This window comes from Styela clava, chromosome 1 (assembly GCF_964204865.1).
Source record: "Styela clava chromosome 1, kaStyClav1.hap1.2, whole genome shotgun sequence".
Taxonomy (NCBI): domain Eukaryota; kingdom Metazoa; phylum Chordata; class Ascidiacea; order Stolidobranchia; family Styelidae; genus Styela; species Styela clava.
In genome coordinates this window covers 4,700,091-4,726,784 of record NC_135250.1, presented here as the reverse complement: position 1 = coordinate 4,726,784, position 26,694 = coordinate 4,700,091, and the positions used below count along the sequence as shown (strand labels likewise).

At 36.3% G+C, this 26,694-nt stretch overlaps 2 protein-coding genes across 3 annotated transcripts in view; one reads left to right on the top strand and one right to left on the bottom strand.

The window, feature by feature from the left end:
• Window positions 1–26,694, top strand: part of LOC120325375 (GLIPR1-like protein 1) — a 203,947-nt gene that overhangs the window by 74,612 nt on the left and 102,641 nt on the right. The window lies entirely within an intron of this gene.
• Window positions 1,512–25,701, bottom strand: LOC120346120 (uncharacterized). The gene is made up of 15 exons (XM_039415782.2): window positions 25,557–25,701; window positions 24,685–24,741; window positions 23,671–23,736; window positions 23,245–23,310; window positions 21,308–21,426; window positions 10,757–10,938; window positions 9,318–9,520; window positions 8,690–8,805; window positions 8,028–8,155; window positions 7,346–7,604; window positions 6,573–6,867; window positions 5,566–5,761; window positions 4,331–4,511; window positions 3,546–3,735; window positions 1,512–2,750 (listed from the first exon to the last, which is right to left on the bottom strand). Exons 1-15 carry the CDS (start codon window positions 25,660–25,662, stop codon window positions 2,578–2,580), a joined length of 2,337 nt encoding a protein of 778 aa, XP_039271716.2. The 5' UTR covers window positions 25,663–25,701; the 3' UTR covers window positions 1,512–2,577.

Below are 26,694 nucleotides of genomic sequence, written 5' to 3'. Positions count from 1 at the left end.
TCCCGACAAGTCAGCCAAAAGTCCCGCTTTTGCGTTCAGCCATGCATCATAATACACGAATTTGTTCCCGTTGCTGTGTAGCGCAACGCTAGCGTACTTACTGAAGGTGAATGCGTTGTTTTGTTTGTTTCGTTGTTTCCCGATAACATTGTTAGCGAACGTATCACATGTAAAATCAATTCTAATTTGTCCTGTTCGGACGTTCACGTGAATGTAACATTGAACAACGTGTTTTTAAAGGTGTTATGCACAGAAAAGCATGCTTGGGCGAATAAGTAAATTTCAATGCTTGAAAACGACAGACTATTTCATTATTCTTTATCCTATTTGCTGTACATAAAATATTCTAAATTCGGATCATTTGTATCGTTAGCGTCTATTCCTTTCTATTTTTCGAATTGAATCCGATATTTAGACAGAGAGTATGCGCATGAACTCTCGATGACGATATGGTCAATGAATACAGCCGGGATAGCTCAAATGTAGGCCCATGTAGTAAAATCGTAAACTGTAAAGTTACAGGAGGCGTCCCGCTTTGATATCAAAAAAAAAATATGGTAACCCTAATTATGATTCGACATCATTCGGTGCTTCGGTTTTGTTTCAATTATTAAATTAATTTTACCTTCCTATTTTTGTTTGTTTCTATATTTGAATGAATACAAATTTTTGGATACAGTTTTGGGCTGCACATTATCCACTCGTGTAAATATTACCCTTATGTAGGGTTACCATATTTTTGTGACCTCAAAGCGGGACGCCTCCAAAGACCATAGCTGTGATTTTTTCAACTTCAAATTTACCGATTTTACTACAGGGCCTACATTTAAAACCATACCGGACCATACTGTCATAGAGAGCTCATGCACTGCCTGTCTAAATATCGATTTGAGTTCGAAAATAGAAAGAAATTTACGTTAACGCTAAGCACCCTTTTGGCGTACGAGGCTTACACGTAACAAATAAAACAAGTGTCCAACAATGTTGGCCGAAAACAACGGAACAAAACAAAACCACACATCAGTAAGTACGGTACGTAGCAACAACAGTGTCGAGAACATACTAATTGGTAATGTTCGTGTACTATGCTGAGTGCTGACTGGCTGAACGCCAAAGCGTGACTTTTGGTTGACCGGTCGAGGCGCCGGGACAAGACATTGGAAAATGTGGGACTGTGCCGCCTGAATCGAGACCCTACCCATATGTGAATCGATTTTGTATTTTGCGTTTACTCCTATCCATTGCTGGTATGTTATCTGGTAATGAATATTAATGCACTTAATTAATTGGCGCGATCAAGCCCATACATCTCAACAAATAACTTACATTTTAACTGTTCTCATATTCGGCATGTGCTGATAACTGGACAATAGACCGAATTCATTATATGATTGAGCCGAATTATCATCTTATTCTGGTTATGTACGTTATAAGCAGCATCCATAATTTTAGGTATGGACTAACGAAAAATATAATCACATGTTGCAGTAGTCTTTAGTATCACAACAAAACTTTTTTTTTTTAATTTTATGAGGACGAACCCCGTTTTCATTACATTACACCTGACAAGACAATAGTCCCGTCTGATGTTCTCAATACTTTTTCGTGAAAAGTTTATTTATTCACATTTCTAACAAAAAAAATTAGTCTTTTAGCTTTTACATCGCGAATAAGCACATTCACTTCAAATTAGTTTTCCCCGTTTTTTTTACAATATTCGCCATTCTCAGTTACATCTCATGATGCTATTAAAGCAATAAAATATTGAAAACGTATTTACACAAGTTTATATAAAAAGTAAGGCAGTAAAATATCATAGTGCAAAATGCAAATTTGTGAAACATGCAATAACGAAGGAACATAATCAAATTTTGAACAAGAGATAAATTTGAAGTTCCGATTAAATAAAACAGTAGAACGATTTAGGTTTTTCTTAGAATCTCCCTCATATTCAAGTATCTCTCGAGAAAATACTTGATTACTTAATTCTTAATTATAAAATACTCAATTATTCAAAGCGCATATGTGACTATGGATTATGCTATGTATGTTTATGTATTATTTCGGGCGCTTCAGAAATATGTGTACCAACATGGATGCAACTAATTTTGTTAGCCTATTTTACATCAAGTTGTGTAAAGAGACGGAGACCTATGGGCAGGGGTTATGTTCACTTGGCCAACACAGACAGTCGCCGAACTCGTATTACAACTAAAAACAAGGAAATTCGGAATAAAATTGAAGCCTAACCCTAACCTGGTACACATACTACGGCAGTACTATATTTTGTGACTCTCATACCACTAAACAAGTTATTCATGTACCATTTTCGTGTTATTTTATTTTTTACAGCAGGTCGTCAGGTATCTCGGTACTCGGTGTAATGGGGAACTGTATTAATTCCAATTTTTTACACAAAATGTCCATAGGGTAATCCAGAGTAGGGCATAGTGTAGTCCAAAAATGTAGAAACTTTGGATTTGAATATCGATTTGCGACTCTGTCGAAAATGCTTAAAACTTATCAGTCGTTTGCCTGTAATTTCCCAGTTGGTCTAAGAGGCGCACATTGAAAGTTTTATAAATGCACTTCTTTGCTTGTAGTAGGTGTGCTCTTCTTTCTTAGTATTACTCCCAAAACGATTCCTATAGCAAGACAAATGCTTCCGACTATTCCAGCAGCGATATACGGTGATTCCCAAACGTTTTTCTTGTCACGTGGTTGTTGATCAATAAACCGAATTCGGGTTCCTATAAAACAAGTATATTGCATATTTAGTGCAACATTGAGAATAATATTCAGAGACTGCGATACGTAACCATATCATCGCGAATTACGCTCAAAAGTAAATACAGTTTCCCAGAAGTTGTTACCTATTTGCCCCCTCACCGATGTGATGGGTCTTGCTCGGGAGACCAAGTTTTAATTCACGTAGGAAACATTATCTGCGAGGAATCATGCATCTGCGTTCACGCTTACGTCTTCCCACAACAATGATGTCGATACATAATGTGTGCATAGTGTCATGACAAATCCTATCTACTGTTATCTCTTCTATGAAGATAAGCTCATATATGTACAGTATATGGACTCTAGCGTATCAAATATGACTTGCAACCTTTTTTTAGTTCTAGTCGAGAGCCTGCTTCATTGCTTGAGTGAACTTGAATAACGAGCGTTAATCAACCCGCCTCGCTTAACCTTGTGAGCCAATTCTCCATAGTGTTAAATACAAAAATTAGTTGTGTTTCGAAACATGAAACTGACTAATTAGCCGAGCGGAAATATTGGCCAGAATAGTCAGAGGGGGCCACAATGGTGAGCGCAAAACTAACTTTTCCCTTTACAAGAAAACTCCCCGTTCTTCCCAGTTACATTGCTTGACAAGGTTACTTCACTGCTGGGTGTTTTCATCTTGTTGAGCATGAATTGTTGGAACCTAATGGGATATGGAATCTACCAATAAAATTAACACTATACATACAAATTAATGACAAACAGGGGGGCCAACATTCTAATATAGACACATATTTCGATATTCTTACCTTCCTCTTTGGTTATAATTTTATGTTCCACTGATCCAACGCTCGTCTTTGACCTCCATCGTTGTTGAGGGTCGATGACATCATTTTCGTTCAACACAACTATCGGTCCTTGCATGACTTGCCTATAAGTATGTTCTTTATAATTCGCTGCTCGTTTTCGTCGTTTAAATGTAGATCTTCCTTCGCTTTCCTGAGTAAGTAATTACGAATACAATGTATAGCGTTATTTATGAATGTGAAGTGATTCGAAAACTTAAAAAATTTGACTTTCAATAATCCAAATTATTATTTATTAGAAATTTTCAAGATTATTCTTATAATAGTTTTTTTGTATCGAATCTTGTTGCCAAGGGAAATTAGTTTCAAATTATTACAACGGCTTTCTGTGTAATTTTCACAAAGATGACTCTTGCATTAGTAAATATTATTGCGGTAACCGACTTGCGTCAGACACTATCAACAAGTCTCAGTACAATCTGTCGCTGAATAATTATCTACAGCTTTGGGGGCATCGGACCGGAAGCTTCACGTTTGTGCGTTGCTTAACCAATTTCATGCGTCAGACACTACCATTTATCACTAACGAGTCTCAGTTCAAGCTGCCGCTGTGTCGGAGCTACTATTTTGGGGACACCGGAAGATGCTCAACCAATACCCTGGGTATTTATACCCTGGGTAGAGTGATGAGAATGAAATTCGAAGCAGATATCTTTAAACGATACCAACATATTCACGTCTGCCGCTTTAACCTAAGACATCGCGACATTATACAAATATACACTTACCCCAACACAATTACGCTGACACGCGGGATCATTTTCGCTTGCGTCACATAGTATGACGTCACATCGGAAGTAGATGTACCAGAATTGTGCATCGTTGAACTTGAATGTTTCGATCGAATATCGGTCAGAAAATGGCGAATCATCGTCGTTATGAAATTGAACAGTATTGTCAGTGGGACATCTGTAAGAAACAAACGGAGTACAAAAGTGTTAATACCAATATGAGTGTAACTAATTTTATTCGCTTACTTTACATCAAGTTGTGTAAAGGGACAGTCCCTGAACTCGTAATAAAACTAAACAAGGACAGTCGGAATAAAATTATGGCCTACCCTAACCTGGTACGCACACTGCGGGAGTACCGGAAAATTTGGTATCAGCAAAAATTAAAAAATAAATGAGACTTTGAGTGACAACATACCAAGTACTCTAATCAATATTGCGGTATGCCACGATCAAAGCAGAGTAATCCCTAATAAAATAGAAAAATTTAGTGTTCATTTAATTAAAATATCTAAACTTTAAAATAAAATTAGTATAAGTTTCACAGATCAAATATAGCCGAGGACTTACTATACGTTTACATGTGCAAATGATATTGAATTCTCGCTGTTTAAATTGAGAATAATGCAAAATTATACAGTTTGTACTCCACATAACACCTGACTAATAAATTTATAATTATATGGAAAATTAATACAGTTGTCATTCTCATAATAACTGTGTTGTACAGCGCTCAATTCATTTAAAAAGTGCGTCTTTATAAGCATTGACAAACTATTTACCCTCTAACTCTTCAAGCTATACGAACACAAGCTCCAGGGCAGCGATTCCCAACCCTGCACTCCAAGGGGTTTACAGAGCAGTCGGAGGGGGGCGACAATGCTGGGCGCAAAACTAACTTTACTTTCCCTTTACATAGAAAAAACTCTCCGTTCTCCCCAGTTTCATTGCTTGATAAGGTTATTTTACTGGGTGTTTTCACCTTGTTGAGCATGAATTGTAGGAACCTAATGGGATTCTGAATCTACCAATAAAATTAACACTATACATACTACTGTAATTACAAACAGGGGGGCCATGAGTGGTAAAACTCCTTCGAAAGGGGGCCACAAGACATAAAAGGTTGGGACAAAAATGCCCCAGGGTATATTTGAGTCAATAAGATATTGTCTATATATCATTTTATTTATTAAAATAAGAAAGAGAATACGCGTTCGTATTTTATCACTTACCCTCCATTAATAAACAAGTACATTGCATCGTCATAACTAGCTTTGTTTTCATCTGATGACGTTGCCCAACATCTTTCAATAAAAACATGTAAATCTTCATCCTGACTTTTAAAATTGACACCAATGAACAACCTTTCTCCTAACTTTTTCTCGAGCGGATAATCTTCATTTTTGTATGACGTCGTGTAAGATGAATCTACATGAGAAAATACGTGGTTTTGTATATAAAATATAAATTGCTAGAATGACTGAATCACGGGGGCATTCTAGAATAAAGACTGGAATAAAGACTAGAATCTAGAGTCTAGATGGGCATTTGCCCACCTAAACTGGCGGCCCATGTAAAGGTAACCTAATAAGTTACATTTTGTAAACAATATCTACAGTGTTACAAAAGCAAACGTGGAAAACAATAAGTTTCGTACCAAAACTAAATTTAATCGCTATCTCAACAAATTTCTTCAGCTTTTTTTTTAGCTGAATCGTCAAAATTTGGGTTTAGTTCGGGTGTGGCAGCATCAGTCGGGCCAGATTGAATTATCCAACGGGCCGGATTTGGCCCGCGGGCCATAGTTTACCCGTGACAGATCTAGAGTTTGAGCGTTTGTCAGTCTATTGCTTGAACAAGGATCACTTATGGAGCATAAGAAGTTAAGGTTAATCATGTTAAAGAGAAGATCATGGCTCTTCAAATCCCACTAGCTGGTTTGGTGCTCATAAAAACCTTGTTCTGAGCGAATACGGTGAAACATTATACGCATGTACAACATTGCATCATTTTTAGGTCAAATATACGTTTGTAGCGATGAATTGTGTAATTCAGATAAAATATTTGATCACAGTTATGCACTATTATATAAGCGTCCAGTGGTCGCCCGTAGTCCCATATTGTATACGCCTGACATTTTTCGATGGCGTGTTGCACTGACAGAGTAGATCCGTCTAGAAAGTTAACTATTTAATAAAAAACTTGGTCTTCTACCTTCGAATAAAAACAAACCCCCAACCTTCGAATATATCCATTCTGTATTCAAATTCGCCATCACCAGACGAGTAATGTGTAATCACGTCCAGTCTTAATGCTTCTCCATTTCGTCCTGCGGTGATTTCCTCAAATTTTAAAGATGCAACTTCATGAAAACTTGTATCCGCTCCAAGCCGTTGCATAGAAACGGTTTGTCGACGTTTATATTGACATTTTGCCGTATAGGAATGCCCTAATTCCCGCACAATTATTGACGATTCCTGGTCTTGTAAACCGTATTCAACTTCATTGGAATAAAATATTATGTCACCATCAACCTGAAACGAGAAATAGAATAATAGGCACCCAGAAATGTGTGTATCAATATGGAGTTAACTAATTTTGTTCGCCTATTTTACATCAAGTTGTGTAAAGGAACAGAAGCCTATGGGCAGAGGGTATATTAACTTGGCTAACACAGACAGTCCCCAAACTCGTAATAGACTAAAATAGGCGAGAGTGACGAATAATTTCGATATAAATATAGAACTTTTATATTTATAAACAGGATGAGAAAGTCGATAAGATAACGATATCTACTAATCACATGGTGACAAAGGCCCCCAGGTCCGGTAATCAGTCTAATTCGGCGAGTCAAGAAAGGAATAGAGATACACACAATAATATATACAAAAAGTATCCATTGGAAAATAAAAATTTAGGGTTAAGCACACAAAATTAAAAAAAATTATCTGAGGATTTAAAATTACACGAAATACAACAAAAATAAACGTGTTGCTCTCTTTTGGTACCTACCCAGTTTGTTGTACCGCATTTGTGCAACGGGATTGTGAACCTAACATGGGTTGAATTAACTACTGGTTCACATCCTTCCTCATCTTCTACTTTAGTCAGATGCATCCTCTCTTTCACAGATTCTTGGGTCATCCCAAATTCTAGGGGAATCTCAATCGTCATTTCTTGGCTTCCACATTCAACAGAAGAACAGCTTTTGCTATTACAAGAGCGAACGTCTTGCTCTGTTGAAGTTGAATTTGAGCATTCTTTGCTGTGTCTGAATATTTTTTTAAATTGTTGAGCAATAAATCTACAGTATGAATTTAAAACTTATGGTCCACATAAGAAAGTCAAGGAACGACGAATCAACGGAGTCAAAGAATAGGATATCTGTGATATTAAGCTCACGGTTGTACATGCTTATGATTCTAATGGGAGGACTTGAATGGGTTGGCTGTATGTGCATATTTAGTTGGCTATATATGTAAATTACATTGGCTGTATATATATATATTTGGCCGGATGCATATGTATATAGTTTGACCTCATAAGTATATTTTATGCAAGGCACGTTACGCATGGCATGGAGGTGAAGCGAAAAATAACTATTGGGAGCAATTGTGGTACAATGTTCTTAATATGGACTAATTGGTAATCCAGTGGTTTTTGGATCATCCAAATTTTCTATTAACTCAAATACCTTGACGGATCTTGTTTGAACACGTAGGCACACGAACGTTGTCGCATTTGAGTTCCTTCGCCACAAGAGGCGCTGCATTGTGACCAAGGACCCCAATCTTTCCATACATCTCCGCAGTTCTCATCATCCTGGAATAACATTATACGTTTGTCCAACTAACTATACACAGCATTACCCTCTGTAATAATAGCATGTTTGTGCTAGAATTTTTCTTGGTGCATAAAGTGGCCCCGATGATCGATTTGTATAATTGTTTAGGGTGGTTTATATTCTTGTTGTAGCTTTTCTCTGCAACAAATTAATCGAACAATTTCAAATTTTAGTACCAACCATGGCATCGCCTGGGGCTTCACTTTTATTTTTATATTACTTTTATTTACTGTATTCAATTATGAGACCACATGTAACCCCAAGTTTTGTCGTTTATTTGGTAATTCGAGCGCACCTTCATATGACATTCTGTATATTTTTTAACAAATATTTCGGTATTAATTTTATCTTCCTGTTTATGAATCTGTGCATTGCTCTCTTGTTTTAGTAATGATTCTTTGAGAGTTGAGTGATGTTATTTACAATAAATTGCAGAATTGCGAATCATATGATGTACTACGGCCCCCATGCCGTTTATCCATCCGGACTATATATAGTATTTTCTGACTCACTTGCAGAGGGCAATCATATCTTGTATCACAGAGTTGTTCATTTCTTACGCATATCACGCTTTCAGAAGTTGATATTCCATCGCCAAACGAACATCCGTAGAAATCGTCAGGGCAAACTAAAAGAAACAAACAGGTTTCACGACATTTAATGTGGAATGAACATACAAGTGTTTGGGGGGTCTTCTCCATTTAATACAATATGCGTCACTTAATACTTCGGAATTTACATCAGAGTTCGAAATAAACAAGGTTCCGCGTTTAGATTAGGTACCGGATTAAAATTACGTTCGGTCTAGTCTCGCGGTCAAAAAAAAACGAGAAGTTAAATCGTTTACATTTTCATAAATATTCAGAGAAGAGAGAAAGGACAGTAAGACTTCTAAATATTATGGAGGACCCGGACTCTCGCCAGGTTACCAGTACATGTCATGTATGGCATTAGTTAGCCAGTTATTTGTTTCAGGCGCATTGACCGGATGGTGGAGGAAGCCTCAATCTACCAGCGATCACGAGAACCACCCTACGACGGCGAGGAGTCCTGCAATTCTCTGTCACATAATTATCCCATATCACGAGATTTAAACTGTAGAAAACGCGCCTGTTTAAAATGAACAACTACTATACCCACCGCAACTCTTTTCCAATTGAGGACAACTGCAGAAATATCCTTTTATATTTTCACTGGGCAAACACAAATCTTCATGCGGACATGTTTCCACTGAACAATCACTGCCTTGTCTGTGTTCAAATATTCGATACTGAGGAAACCATTTCTGTGGAGTTGATTTTGAAAGTGGAGTCTCGCAGTCTATAATCACTGAGTAAGCTTGACTGAAAAATAGAAATAAGAAATGTTTATTTTGAATATTTTATGAGGGCACGCGTAAACAGTATGCAAAGAAGAAAAATAGAGATGAATAAAGGGACAGTGAGAAAGAGGGGGAGCTTAGCAAGCTTGTTTAAATCAAATATCATGTGCAGCAGTGGCGGAATAAGGACTGGCGCTATTGGCGTTCCGAAAGGTATGTATTATAGAGTTATGTAAAGCTTGTCATGTTAATGTGGCTTACGCAGTGACATACATCAGGTCATATGACGTGCAGTTGTTATGGGGATGCAAGTTCAAAATACTTTTTTGAAATGGGGAAATGTTGTTAAAAGAGTTCGGTATAAAAGAGAAAACGTTTTTGAAATTTTGAATCCCATCACTGATGTGAAGATTATAAAACGAGAATATCGGTCGGAGACCGAAGACTTATCGAACGAAACTGCGGTTTCGATTCATGACTCTATAGTGACACCGCGTGTCACATCACTAATTAATTGATAACTATAATTGATAATTATACGATATAATTCATCCAAAATCGATAGGCTTCTGGTACGAGATATGATGAATGCACATGCAAATTTGGAGCAGATTCAACCACGCCTTCGTGAGATATCGCGTGCATCTAACAGACAGACAGACAGACAGACAGACAGACAGACAGACAGACAGACAGACAGACAGACAGACAGACAGACAGACAGACAGACAGACAAACAGACAGACAAACAGACAGACAGACAGACAAACAGACAGACAAACAGACAGACGAACAGACAGACAAACAGACAGACGAACAGACAGACAAACAGACAAGTACCTATCAACATACTTACCGATCTAAAGAATGACCGAAGGAAATAGTTCCGAAGAAAATTCACAATCGACTCGTTGAAAATAAATTTGGCTCAGGCTCCAGACTACAGATTGTAAAAAATTTCGACTCCGACGCTAACTTCGAGAAAATCAAATTTTGATAACGAAAACTTTGACGCATGCGCGAGCCTCTTTGATAGACTCTTAAACACGTAAAATTAACAATATTTTTCGATTTCCAAATTCGGTAAATTCAAAATTCCGACTCTGGGGATTTTAAAATACGACTCCACTCCGGCGAAAACATGCTGAACACCGACTCTAGCTACCTGGAAATACCGAACAAAGAAGAAATTCCAAAACAGTAGAATTGGTAAGATTTCAACTATACAAATAATATTGTGAACAAAATAATACTTTACATTGATTCTCTTTTTGATTTCTTCGTTCTAATATCATTAAGGATAAATTCATGAGTGTAAATTGTAGACTCCACGAAGTCAAGTTTTCCAACCGCGCGTTGGCAGTCGAGAGAAACATTATAAATGTAATGCGTTTTGTTATGGATGATACGAATGCATGGTATTGGCTCGGAGTTCCCCTTCTGAAAATAGGAAAAAAATGAACAAATTAGACAGAATTATACAGAAGTTTAAATAGTATACGTTTGTCCCCTTTTCTGAAACATGATCATGGTGTCATGCATTTCCGTTTATACGTTAATTTGTGCTCCTGAAGTTAGTGAACCAAGATGGCGGACAACGGAACGTAGTATGTGTACCAGGTTAGGCCATGATGTTATTACAATTTTCCTTATTTAAGATCTATCACGAGTTCCCGGACTAGTCAAGTGACTTCCGTAGTATTTGTACACTTTTGGCCAATGGCCCGAAAACATTGTCACCTCTGTCCTATAACCTAATGTAAACAAACGGAAGATTGCAAACGAAAAAATAGTTACACAAGAATAAGATTGAGTGAGTGAAGCAAAAAGCGAGAATAATTGGGAATAATTAGAACCCAAACAACAACAAATTTAGTCAAAGTCAAATATTCTTTCAGAAGTAATCAATCACAGATACACATCTCAAGAGAGGTGTTTTGTAGTTTTTAAAATACTTTAGAGTATGAGGAAAAGCAATTTAACTATATTACAATGAACGTCTGTGAACTTGTGGAATCAAATTGATCAAACGATATTACAAATGAATCAACTTTTAGAGGTTCATTTTAACAACTAACTATGTCTGTTCAAACTCAATATCAAAACAGCGGTTTGCCCCACATGAGAAAATTAATCACCTTACCGAGTACTTCATTGGACACAAATAGAAAGCATGCCTGCTGTGGGAGTAAAGTATAAAATATCAATTATTATAAAATATTGTATTTACCTTCAATTAATAGAGTAATCTCTTTCAAATTTTCCCTAACAAAAGATGGAACGGCCCCCTGGAAAATTATATAACTTTTTTTGAGGTTTTAGAATTTTGATGGCTTCTCGGGGCCAAATGTTTGAACTCAAATTGTACAAATCTTAAAAGATTAGGAACTAATCGAGTTGTCGCGTGAGTAAGTACGACTGTTTGGTCGCCCAGATATATGAGCATTTTCCTCTTATTCAACCATCCAAAAGGTACATATCATAAAATGAGCAGTAATAAGTGTTTAGTGAAATCCCTCAATGAATCGAATCAAGGGTCATCCAAATCTTGAATTACGTCCGACTCCCAACTAATAAAGTGTGTCGAGTGTCGAGCCACAAGTAAAGTCAAGTTGCCGCTGTTTCGAGTCGCTATTTGGAAGTCAAAAGAAGATTTGATGCTGTGTCTATTATCAACAACATTTACCTTGGCAGATATTAGGTAATTTGTATTACGCGTTGGTTGTTTAACTACCTAAGCCCCGCTCATCAATAATAACAGTACTCCGAAAATCGAAATGTTGGAACTTACAAATGTTTAATTAGATATTCGAACCTTGGGTTTTGCTGCTTGATAACCAGCTTTGTGTCACTGACTCTCACAAAACACTGGAAATAAGTGGTTTTTGCCGAAAAGATTCCATGGAAGAATGGCATTCGAACGTACATTATACAACTTGCTATATTCAAATAATGATATAATAAGCTGGTTTACATGTCAGGTATTAATATAATTCCCGAGATATGTCTTGATTCATGCATTGTTGCCGGTACAGATTACAAACTTAATAATCGTTTATCATTAAGCGTTCTAGCAGGGTTAAACCGATAGAAAATGAAACTTTTGTACGTGGGAAGTAAATCTCTGAAGTGGTTTAAAGTGATTGTGTTGTGTTTTCTCGATTCCAAGGTGTCAAAAGTAATCATGTTTAAGCTCAAAAAAATCAATTGTTATAAAATAATCCGCGGAACACTACTCATTGTTTCGAAAGGTTATTTCGAAGCCAAGTCTGTTTGTTTATTAGTCTTTCTAAACTGGCAAATTTAAAGTAGCGATTTATTTTTTTTGAAATTAGTCGAAAGATGCAATTTGTGCTTTTGAGTAATAGAAGCGTGTAAAAGTTTGATGGCCACTGACGCGTGTTATTTATGTCTAAATCATATTCCACCCAAACCTCGACTTCGAACTGCAGATTTCAAAATTTTTTATTTTTGAAACTTCGAACCGGATATATCAGAGGTTTGACTCCGACTCCCGACTCTAGGTTTTAAAAACTGACTCCAGCTCTAGCTTCCGAATCCGTGATGAAATTTAAACTCCAAGTCGGATTCCGACTCGAGGTAAATCAAAAATTTGACTCCAACAATAAGTTCTTAAAATTGACTCCCAAATTGAATTCTGAATCCGAGCCAAAAAAATCTTGACAAACCAAAATTTTGGAAGTTTGAAACTCCGAGTCGGATTCCGACCCCGGTCTATCAAAATCTTGACTCCGGTAATTTGAAAATAAGACTCCGACCACAACGACACATATAACCGCCCATCTCAAACTGTATTTTCAAAGGAACTAACGCATAGTTATTAATAGAAACCAAAACTTATTTGAAAACAATTTGCATGTCTCATAAATAAATATAATATTCTTACGTTATTGTTATGAATGACAAAAGTGGATTATTACTAATGCCATGGTTTTCTTGATGGAAACCGTCTGAATATTAAACTTTTAATACCCGCCCTCAAAGTATGATTTCAGACATTTGACTCATTTTAAAATCTGATATAGTCTGTGACGCAGTGTCTGCAAGACTGCGGGTATAAAGCATGTGGTTAAAATATTTGATGCAATGATAAGGAACAAGTTAGTGTCACACGCTAACCGCATACGCGCTTGTTTGAAGAAAACAACAATCGTGTTATTGGCACCTGGAAAAAATATCGTAAAGTCACGATATTTGTGTATAATAATTTATGTTGGGGAAGCTTAACTCAATGACTCGACTCGAGTCACTATTCAGGAGTCAATTTTTTTTTCTGAGGGGGTGTATAATGACGGAATACAACGCTTATTCATGTGTTTTGCTTCGAACAAAGCCAGATAAACGTAACCACTAATTTCCAAAATATCATAAAGAATCACTCTACAGACGTTGGTTCGTCTGGTGAAAGGATTATTGATAGCAAGTCAGGAAATGTCCGGGTTTTAGTAAATCGTTCAACAATAGCATGTCCCCCAGGCCCCTTGGATACGCCTACGTCTAGGGATGGGCATTTCGAAACGAATCGAATATAAAATTATTCGAATCGATTCAGAGCAAAATTTCGAATCGCCGCCATCTTGTTTTTTTTTCTTTCCGCCAATGGTCGAAGTAAATTTTTATTGAAGCCATATTTTTTCAACGCAATTCTGACCTATGACTATTTTCTGTAGTGAGGTACCAATGAAAACGCTTTTTTTTTATTGTGTGTGAACGCTCAGCAATCTGCCTGAGTGATGTATTCTATGTTTTCAGTAATTAATGTGCCTGGAGGACCTAATACAATAAGAAAGTTACATACAATTTCATATTACCCAAGTATTCGAGTTTCGATTAGATCCGAAGAAGTATTCGATTCGATTCTGAAATCATCAGGTATTCGAAAATGCCCAGCCCTACCTAGGTCACCATTCATCAAATAAACGAGTTACATCGACCTGAGACTCGGATGTCCCCTGACTCGACTTGACTTGCGACTCGGAATTCAGAGACTTCTACTCAACACTCATAATGAACACGTTTTTAGTATGTGTAACATGTAGTCAACATCAGATTATTTTTCTGTAATGCGTTGTTGAAATATCTCTTCTGTGGGTTTAATTGTTCATTTAAATCATTCGGACCTTTTAACTAATTTGCGCAAAAAAAACGAAAATTGTTTATAACAATTAATGCACGATGTTTTAGCAAAAATTTTGCAGCTTTATTCCGCTACTCTTGATCTTATTGATCACGTTTGTCAGTCGATCTTTTCAGCAGTCTCGGTCATCAAAGCAGGGCTGTGCAACCTTTGATACAGGAGGGCTATATACAAATGATTGGGTGAAACCGCGGGTCGCAACTTCATTTAACATAGGCTCTCTAGCAGGCACAAAAATTCTGGTTATTGATTTCATGATATGCTCTGTCCGCTTCGCACAAGCTAGCTGTTAGGATATTGTAACGTCATAGACATAAATAAAAATTGAACTGAGATATAGACTTGGAATTACTAGCACGTTTCAGATCAAACTAAATTTAAAACTCGTTTCGAGGGCCCCAAAATTTTCCTTGTGGGCCGCATTTGGCTCGCGGGCCACAGTTTGCACACCCCTGCTTCAAAGCGTTATCATACGGTTACAAATGTGCGACATTTGTGTTCATATATTTGAGCATTGCTCATTTGTTTAAAATGATTTTAATTTGATCCCGTATTTATTAACAAACCTCAGAATTATTAAATCTGTCAAGTTCATGAACGATGTTATTAATTTCCCATAAGAGAATCTCACAACCAAATTAAAAAGTTGCCTAATCTGCAGTCTATACATTGTCGAAGTAATGTGTGTAAAGCCCGCCATTGAGGTTTGCTTTCATCTCAGATTACTCGACAACGTCTAATTTGTAAGTGAATTAAAAAGCGCCCTGCGCCACAACAACTTAATTAGACTGATGTAGGGACGTCAAGAAGATTCCAATAGCCATTCTTATACAAAGTACATGTATGGTATCTATATGAGTGAGACATCGTCGTATTCGTAACACGCCTGATTCATTTGCATACTTCTGTATGAAAAAAAATTAATACGCGAGGTTTTATTCAGTATCATTTTTTTTGTTTTGGGTATGCACTACCTTACACGGAGTAGGATCAAGCAACCTTTTTGAAATTTTCCGGGTTCGCTTCCAGTAAAAGCTTCAATCAAGATTTTAACGTTAATCAATTGCTTATTAAACATCGACTGCATTTAAAGCTGAACACTGAAAATTGTATACGTTGGAACGTTGTTTTTTGCATGGAATTAAAATTCACTATATTGGCGGGTTAAAAACTGATTGAAGTTCGCGATAGCACTATATATTTTTAGTAGTTAGGTAATATATGTCGGGGAAGTTGTAATTGTAAAATTATCGTCCCGATCCCAATCCATATATCGGAGATACCGGTAAATAAAGCACAACCGGTGTTAGCAAAACGATGTAATTTGCTGACTTTTTTAGAATTTCTATTCAGAAAAATTTCATCAGGACATGATATGGGAACTTCGGCAAATTACATGGTTTCGCTAACACCGGTTGTGCTTTATTTATCTTCGACATGAATATACCTTGTGGCAATCATGCGCTACTCAATCAATATAGTTGAATATACCGCTGATAGCCTAAAGCGGACTTTTATCTGCTATCTCCGTGTCACTCAAGTCCCTAAACTTGACATTATCTTGTTGCGACCTTGAGAAATAAGAATTCACAGCTGCTAATGAAAGTATTTCATCCATCCAAACAATGTAAGTTATGCGTATGAGTTATATTTGAGTGTCTTATCAATAAACCACGTCGTTAGTTTGATAAATTTGCAATATTTTGAATACATCACTTTCGCGCGCGTAACCATGGAAACGTTCCCAACTAATTAAGATGCACGAAGTGATTCTGTTATGTATTGTGTCATCGATTGCTATGACTCATCGCGACATGAATCGAAAATATTAAGATTAATGCACAAAAGAAATTGGAGTGTGAAATATTCAACTTTTGAATTTTCAACTTTCACCGTTACCTTCCAAGTTTTCAGACACTGAGTGGGCGTAGCGTGTTTTTGTTCGGAAGCTATGGGTAATTCTTTATCGTTACGAAATCTCGGAATCCGTAACTTTGAATAAATAGGCGGTCAAGCAACGCTATTTTTCTTTAACGATTCCATTTGGTGATGCCCTGATATAGGCATACAAAAGCACTAAACGGTTTATATTTGTCAAGAAATTGAACGAACTTTATTTCTATTTTTATAATATTTTCAAACCAGTTTTAAATAGATATTAACAAGTATTTTTTTTAACACAAAACTCAAATTTAGTCTTACCACAGATATAGTAACCAAATTTAGTAATAAACCCGTCACTTCAAAATTTGACATCGAAATCCTTATGCAAATTCTGAGTGTTTGAAATAAATATACCGTAATTGGCTTAATGTATAACAGGCCAATTCAATCTCACCATAACTGCTTGATACTTATTCCGATATACTTCAAAAATGGTCGAGTTCTCTATAATAATAATTTTCATTAACAATGACGTATTACACAATTATGACATCATTTAATAATCTATCCCTGTTAATAAACATTGTCATTTGACATTACATCACATTAATGAAATAAAATTCTTCGAAGAGTTCTGCGGCGCAATTTTTGACTCAATTTTATGACATAATTTCGAACATAGGTCAAATCGGCTCCCGAAGTTCCAGTAGAGCCCAGAATATCGAGTTATCGAATATCGAATACCATTAACAATGACGTATTACACAATTATGACGTCATTTAATAATCTATCCTTGTTAATAAACATTGTCATTTGACATTACATCACATTAATGAAATAAAATTCTTCGACGCGTTCTGCGGCGCTATTTTATGACATAATTTCGAACATCGGTTAAATCGACTCCCGAAATTCCATAAGCCCAGAATATCATACTAATGTATTGATGCATCTATTTTTATAGCGTTTTAATTAAGTATGAATAAAGAGTAGAAGGCTTTCTAATTTTTTAGCAAGCCAGAACTCGCGGCAGGGCGACATCCTTTTTCTTGCGTGATTTACTATTTATAGTTATCCCCAGCATTTAGCAAAAATAAATGACTCTCAAAATGTGTTCTCTTGTGCAAACTTCAAACATGTGTTTTCTGTCATCAAATTTCTGATTTAGAAACTTGCAATTCCCGTGAGAATATTTGAGACAGACATCAAATAAACTTCAAACAAGTTATTATATTTACGTATAAAACCGCATGTCAGACCATACACAGCAAAATACATCATAAGCTCGAAAATACATTATGCATGGCCGTAAATAACTGTGGTATATACTAAGCTTAAGCCCGCAAACTTGTACTTCATCAAATCAGATTAACCGGAGGGTGAAAGCAGATATTTTTCGTAAATTACCCATCACTTTGACTTAATGCAAACCGCATAAATAATCGCTAACAATAGAAAGCTTACATCGAACTTTGATATATGCCAAGTTACGTTGCCACATGCGGTTATAAAAGCGTTCTCTTTTTCTAAAAACAAACAACTTTTTGCCGTAACTTTTAAATTTAGATCTAAAATCACTACGTTATTTTCAAATTATACTTTTATTTCTTTGTGGATACGATCGGTTTACCACCCAGGGAATACATGTTGTGGCGGACAAGTGATTGAACTAATCTCGAAAACATAAAAAAATCTGGCACCATGAAGCGCCGGTATGATCAAAAAAATGTGTTGACAGACAATGTTGTAAAGGAAGTTTGAAGTGGCCCACAAGTCAAGTTTAAATCAGGTTGATACAATATCTAACTCGGCCCAAAAATAAATAAATAAATTTTGGGATGAGAAGTATGCTTTTAAATTGATTACACTTACGAAACATATAGATTGCGTCGTCTCTTAGTCTTGTTGGAAATTACATACCGGTACTCAAAAAATCTAGTTTTTTGAATTTTATTAGTCAAAATCATTTATCTGAGTTTCCAGCTGGTATTTTGTTTTTTTATCTTTACGCCAACCGATCAGTATTTCAATTGCTTTTTTATAATAGGTCACTTCAACTTTGGGACTCCAAGGTTTTTTAAAACTCGGTAGGATAATTTATAATAATAGTTTACCTCAGTTTTGGCACTGTGAAATATAACCTTGGTATATTCGGAAATGGTCAAGTTTCAAGTTCTCAGTTATGTCAGTCACTGTTTACTAAATAATGAAATGGTGAAACCCCAATGTTTATATGTATACATACAAAAATGAATGCATCATATAGAACACATTACCTCAATTTTCAATTTTCTCACTAAAATAGTGTTTTCAGTATATAGGTTCAATTCTCTTTCGGTAATTAGCTACACTTTTACCGTAATTAAGTTGCAAACTGTTCTGTAAGATTTCCTGGACGCACGTGGGGAAAGTGAATAAGTTTAACTCTGATTATCCGTCGCTCCAGAAGTATGTGTACCGATATAGAGGTAACTAATTTTGTTTGCCTACTTTACATCAAGCTGTGTGAAAGGACTGAAATCTATGGGCAGGTGGATATTCACTTGGCTAACACAAACAGCCCCGTACTCGTGAGAGAACTAAAATAGGAAAAATCTGAATAAAATTATGGCCTAACCCTAACCTGGTACACACACTACGGGGGTATCGATTATCCAATGTCAATCTATGGCGTAAAAATCAAAAAAGGATTGCCGAGTGCCTGAATCTTTGCATCATTCAGATAATGGCGAGGGATGTCTTACATACCAAATGGAGGTATTTTTGTGCCTTGTTTTACCCACTCCTCAACTCCCTCTCTTTCACGCCCTAATGTGTATATAAATGTAAAATATTTGTTTTCTGAAAATGAATTACTGAAGTGATGTCACCAATGAGTCATTGATTGTATTTTGCCATTGTGGTTAAATTGAATTACTTCGCTTGTGTAATGCACATTTGTCTGACAGTTGCGGGTTTTCTTTCGTTTGTTTGCCAACAAATTTTATTCATGCGGATGATGGTACGTCTGACGAAAATGGTTACGTCACCAAAGTGCCAAGTCCATTAACGTTTCGCAAGTATTTTGAAATGACACTCAAGAAACTCCAAAAATAACATTGGCTCAGACGAATGGTTTTTGAGGTCTTTTATGTATATACAATACTATAATAGAGATCTTTTTTGTGTTTTCATTGAAATGTTGTAAAAAATTTATGATCTGAAACTTTAGAAAGCGTTTCTCGTTATTGAGCACAATTGATTTTCAAGAAGGCTAATTAGGATTTTAGCACTGGCAAATCCGTAAGCATTATTTGAGGCTTACCAAGAACAGAACCCCCTAAATTTATTAATATTTTCTAATTACGTTACGAAAATGAAAAAAAAAGTATTCAACACTCGAATTTCTCCTGATTGTGCATGTTTGTACCCAAACGTTTTAGTAATCCATAGCACGAGTGTGCTACATGCGGCCCGCGGGCCAAATGCGCATACAAGGAAAAATTGTGCGGCCCGCAGAGACGTGCTACTTTTGAATTGTGTCCCCCGGGGAACGAGTTTTTAATTAAGTTTAATCTGGTACGTGCGAGTAATCCCAATACGTTAAAATGCTCTTGTGCAAAGCGAACAACGCGTGTCGTGAAGATAAATATCCAAAAATTTTGTGCTTGCAAATTCTTCGAAGCCTATGTTAAATAAAGGTGCGCCCCGCGGTTTCCCTCAGGTATTTGAATGTGGCCGTCCTCTATTAAAGATTGCACACCCCTGATTTATACCACTTACCACGAAGCGCAAGATACTTTGCGAAAATTGGTTTAAATTACCTGAATTTGCCAGTAATTCTTGCTAGGTGGTTTTAATATATTTCAAATACCCTTCCTAACATACGCTACCAAAAATAATTTTGTTTTATAGGGTGTTCATAAAAAAATTTAAAAGTGCAAAGGGAATTTATCGTATACCATATATTGTTTTGGTCTTCACAGATGTATTGAAAAATGAAGTAAAAATACTTGAGCAATTACTGATTAAAAACACACCTGGTTAAAATATATTGAGAACTGACTTCATAACAAAATTGAAATTGTAAAGGGACTTCATGGACACCCTTTATATTATTATTTATATGTGGGAAGCCATGTTAGGTATTTCAGTTACTAGCATCCATCTTAATTATAATAACTATTTAGAAATAAAAAATATAAATTATAAAATAAAAAAATTAAAAATTTGAGACTTAAATCACAGCCCTACCCTTGAATATCATTTTTACTTGTCGAAGGACATATTCAGTAATATAGTTACTAGCACTCCTCTAACCTCCGTATTTCAAAATCTGGTATGAAATATCGGTCATTTTTTAAGAATATTATTTACTTAAAAATTTAAACGTTAACAAAATGGTACTCCCGTAGTGTGTGTGCCAGGTTAGGATGAGGGTACAATTTTATTCCAATTTTCCTTTTTTAAGTTCTATTACGAGTTCAGGGATTGTCTGTGTTAGCCAAGTAAATATACCCCTTGCCCATACGCTTCCGTCTCTTTACAAACCTTGATTTAAAGTAGGCGAACAAAATTAGTTACCTCAACATTGGTACACACACTTCTGGAGCGCCAACAAAAGTCCTAGCGTTGAATATCATTATAATCTTTTATTCAGTATTCCGGTTATATACTAGTATACATCTTACCTCCTTAAGTCTATATATTCGTATTATATACGTATTATTCGGAATTTTGTAGGAATATAATTTTTATAAAATTTTAAATATAAAATCAAGTCCTACCGTTACCAAATCTTCGGAAATTGAATCTCTGAATCCAAGTCCTGCTGGAAGCAAAGTTTTATCGATTTCCAAGGTCATCTGCGTAGTCGAACATGAAACTCGACCACGAAATTCTGTGTCTGAAGAAATGATAAAATGGTTTATTGTTAATACGAATGAGCTTAATATTGTGTGTGTTCGGGTGCTTGCCATGGCCAAAATGATATGTATGACATTGAATTGTTGCATTTAGATCTCGTTGTTTTATTTTCGGCGGTCTAATTTTGGCGCTCCAGAAGTGTGTGTACCAATATGTGGGTAACTACTTTTGTTCGCCCATTTTACATCAAGTTGTGTAAAGGGACAGAAGCCTATAGGCAGGAGGTATATTCATTTGGCTAACACAGACAGTCCCCGAACTCGTAATAGAACTAAAATAAGGAAAATCGGATCGGAATAAAATTATGACCTACCACTAACCTGGTACATATACTACGGGAGTACCCTAATTTTTTTAATACTTTCTGAACGAGACTGCAATACTAAATTTTAATGCTAATTATAATGGAATATTTGTGTTTATATGTTGGCTGCTTGCCAAAATTATATAAATTGCATTCAAATGTTACGTCTATCATTAGGAGGCCTGCGTTGTTTTTCCACATTATAATTTTTAATCATTTTCCATAAAGTGTCCAGTACTACAATACAATTTTTGGGCTCTCATTTTAAAAGTATCTTTCCTGCAAAGATGGCTGGAGCGTCTTGAAATTTCAGAACGTATAAAATGATAAGATGTTTCATAAGGATAAAGCACAACTGATAAAGTTGATGTATTTTTGAAGCCCCGACTGTCAGAATCCTTAGCCCAAACGAGGACCTAACCTCAATAATGTGAATAATTGAAGCTGTGAAGATTAAACTTTGGCAAATGCCAATAATTTTCAAAAATCTGTATTTTTACTTAACAATAATTCAAACTGACGTCTCGACCCGAAAACCACGGTAAAACTTGCACCTTTGTATAGTGTAAGATTAGCGTATTGAGAAAATGATATTTCTTTCTAAAAGTTTCACGGCAACATTTTCATTTGACAAGAACATTTTGCATTTATAACCGCTAATAAGTTACAAAACAAAAAAGTCTTTTAAGTGAAGACACACGACTCCATCAAGTAACCACAATTGAGTTTCATTCCACCTGGCCTGTATTATCGGTACCAGAAATCTCCTATACTATCAGTTAACAAGATGAATTAGCAACGTTGTTTTGCATCGGCTTAAATTAACGAGTCTGGCAACAATGATTATTGGTGAATCCAATTAGTAATGTATTGGGACTAAAAGTACATCAATCAGTCTTAAAAATATGGGTATTCCCGTAGTATGTGAACCAAGATGGCGAACACCGAAACATAGTATGTGTACCATGTTAGGGTTAGGCCATAATTTTATTCCAATTTTTCCTTTTTATTAATAGTTCTGTTAACGAGTTCGGGGACCGTTATTTCCTATACCGAACAGTTAGATTTGGGTAAAAGCTTGAGGCAGGTCACGTTAAATTATATGTCCCAGAGCGCTGGTTCATGAGCGGGGTTAATACTGTTGGGAAAATTGGGCAAAATTATGGATTCACGTTTCCGCCTCCGAGCGATAGCCACTGGACGATGGAACCAATCTGTTTTTAAAAAAAGTATTAAATGTAACCCATGGAAAATAGTGGTTGAATAATTCCATGAAATGGAAAAAATGGTTTTGTTCCACATGCCGAATGCTGGGATAACCGTTATACGGCGAATTTCGAATATTTATTTATTTTTTCAACTTTCCGAGCTATTTTTCAAGAACCCTTGGCAAAACCAAACACAATTCTTGTTTAAACTTCGAACCCTATTCTGGGTAACTGTATAGCTCGGTTCGGTAATAGTGAATTATTGTGGTCGGGATGAAACATTTACCTTTGGCATCTGCTATCAATATTGTTGGCGGCTCCACCGTATTGTCTGTGTCGGTGGAATCATCAACTGCGAGTAAGCACAAATTGAAGTTGAAGATAAAATCCAAGCATGGAAATATTTTATAAACTAGTATTTGCCTATTAATCAGTGGTATGTACAGTTAGTTATACATTGCAATTGAAACCCAATCGGTATTTTTTTTTTAAATCGGTATTTACTAAATCGTAATTCACGGCTCCGATTCATCATATTTTCAATATCATTCAAGCTAGAAAATATGCCGATCCAAACGTAATGTTGCAATTGCGCGAGAACGAGATTTTACTGTACAAATGGTCTGGTGGAACTGCGCAATTGCGCACCTTAGAGGGAACCTTGCTCGTGAGTCGTGACACGTCACTACGATGGTCGGGATAAAACAGTTACCTTTCGCATCTGCTATCAGTATGGTTGGCGGCTCCACCGTAGTGTCTGTGCCGGTATCACCTTCAACTGCAAGTAAGCACAAATTGACAGTTAATGAAAAAATACAATCATTAAAATATTTATTAATGTAGTATTGGCTTATTAATCTAGTATTTGTTTATTAATCAGCCGCATGTAGAGTTAGTTATACAGAAAAACAGTGAAAACCCACGAAAAAAAATTGAGAAAAAACGTCAAAAAACAGTACAAAAAAAACTAAAAACCTTGCAAAAACGGTCAAAACCCATGAATAAAAACCCAAAAAGCTTGCAAAAACACTGAGACGTAATACAGCGCTACAATTCTTTATATTTTCAGCAGCTCGTGACAATTCACTAGTCGCTCGTAACTTGCTCAGAGATCTGTTTCCTTTATTTTGAGTAAATGCGCGTGACGTTACTTTACCTTTCATCTTTCTAGATGAAATTTGATTCTTAGGACAGGATTTACATATTTATCCCAGGGAGAGGAAAGCCGATAAGACGGCCTAACCATATGGCGAACCACGGCCTCTCGTCTGGTTACCATTCCATGTCGGGTGTGAAATTATTATAGTTATTTGTTTTTTGGAAGCATGGAATTTGTAGTGCAGGAAGCCGAGGAGTCCAGCAATCCTCTCGCACATAACCATCCCCGTACGGGATGCGAAACCACACAGAGTATCAGAGGTTAACGCGAGAAGCAGAGTTATCTATCGTCGACACCCACAAAGGAGAAAAGGATTCCAGCCATAAGAAGTGCATTTTGCATTTTTAACATTCTGACGTGGTTTATGCCCAACTTAGCATTCATGCGCAATTTCACTCAATCTGTCAAATCGTTCTTATATTACCTTACCAGTTTACCACAAACAAATAGACACAATAAAGCAAAAAATTTATACAAAATAACCCTTTTCTACATAGGATCTGGCAACAATAAATTATTCCAATTTGCTTTGTAATTGGGGACGATCCGAATAAAAGAAGTGTTCACCTTGTGAATCTTTGACTGTTTCAGTTGAGTTAAGCTGCATGTCATCATACTCTTCGTCTGATAAAAGTAAGAATGGATTAGGAACCTGGTCAGTGTATTGTTTGACCCAAATATCGCGTCACACTCTGGGTTACAGTAAACCAGGGCCCCAAAGTCGGGAAATATTTACAATCTATTACGACTCTCAACTTCGGGATGAAGATATTAGTGTAGGTATTAAGCTTTGGAAAAATGATCAGCGTAGGTTTCAAAAGTAGAATTCGCGACATTTACAAAGTTTCTTTACAAGGTTAATCCACGAAAGACATCACCCCGTTAAATAGACTGATGGAAGAGACCACATTTATAATATGTACCACATATGTTTATAAGAAACTGGTGTGCGTAAAGGCTTGCCTATGGCGATGTACTGTACTTTAGTTGCAACTGGAATAAACTGTTTGCAAGTTTCAGTATTTCGGCTGTAGATAAAGCTTTTGACAAACAGTCCATTACAGGAATGCTACGATCGATTAATTTTACTTCAATTAAACCAGTGGTTCTCAACCGTTTTTGGCTCGTGACCCCCTCGCGGAGGCTTTTAGCACCCATGCCCTGTTTACCATTCCTGTGGTATTTATAGTGTTATTTTTATTTGTAGATACCCAAACGCATTATGTTCAAACAATTCGTGCTCAACAAAGTGAAATAAGCAATGAGTGTAGGTAGAAGAAACGGGGAGTTTTCTTGCAGAGGGAAAAGTTAAATCAGTTTTGCGCCCAGCATTATGGCCTCCCCTTTATCTGCTCAGTGGCCGCCGTGAAGGGGGCACGGGTCCCCGGTTGGAAACCGCTATATCAAACTATTCCAGAAGTATGTTAATGTTTTCTTACCATAATAATTGTAATATTCTTCAGAATAATAAGCCGATTTTTGTTCTTTATCAGCTGCGGATACAAACGTTAAAATGCAAACATATATTATCGTCGGCACAAGCATGACCTTTGACTTCTGTAAATTCTAGTAAACTCATAAAAATATTCTGAGAAAAAAACATTTAAACAGCTGCTTAGTATTAATTGTAACAATTCTACTCGTATAAATTTTGGGTACTCGCGAAGTATGTGAACCAAGATGGCGGACACCGAAACGTAGTATGTGTACCAGGTTAAAGTTAGGCCATAGTTTCAAATATTATACAAATATTACGGGAGTCGCTTGGCTAGTCCCGAACCCGTAATAGAACTAAAATGAGGAAAATCGGAATAAAATTATGGCCAACCTTAACCTGGTACACATACTACGTTCCGGTGTCCTCTATCTTGGTTCACATACTTTGGGTATACCAAATTTTGATAGTGCATGGCACGGATTACTCTGGAATTGTCATATAATGAAATTTAAAATTACAGCCCTCAACGCAAGCGGAAATTGATTTTTATAAATTTATTTTTAACCCCATAACATTATCATCATAATTATCAAATTATTTCACGGTCTTGCATGGGGCTCATTTGTTACATATTTGACTATCAATTCTATCCTTGAATATTTCTTGAAACGCGGTTAACACCAGGGAGAAAATAAATTGGGCAGACAGTATTGGACTGTATCGTTGAAAAAAACAGCATAGCTCCACACGAAAAAGCGACATTTTTTAGAGCGTTGCTTGGACCAAGAGCGTAGCGAAGCCGTAAACTCTTTAATCAAGTTTATGCAGAATTAAATTCAAGCGATTGCACAAATCCCCTTCGACAACGCAATTACATATTAATCATGGACAATCATATCATATCATATTTCGCATTAATTTTCTTCTCGCGAGTTAACGATCCATAGATTATACTAAATAAAAGATACTCCCATTGTGTGTGTACCAGGTTAAGGTTAGGCCATAATTTTAGTTCTATTACGAGTTCGGGAACTGTCTGTGTTGGCCAAGTGAATACACCCACTGTCCATAGGTTTCAGTCCCTTTACACAACTTGATGTAAAGTAGGCGAACGAAATTAGTTACCTCCATGTTGGTAC

Bases quoted from the DNA above. Each gene is read 5' to 3' on its own strand.
- LOC120346120 (XM_039415782.2), bottom strand. From the start codon at position 25,662: ATGCTTGTGCCGACGATAATATATGTTTGCATTTTAACGTTTGTATCC. The intron at 9,521-10,756 runs GTAAAGTATTAT...TCTATTTTTCAG, and splicing joins AAATCAAAAAGAGAATCAAT to TCAAGCTTACTCAGTGATTA. The intron at 8,156-8,689 runs GTGAGTCAGAAA...ATGTTATTCCAG, and splicing joins GATATGATTGCCCTCTGCAA to GATGATGAGAACTGCGGAGA.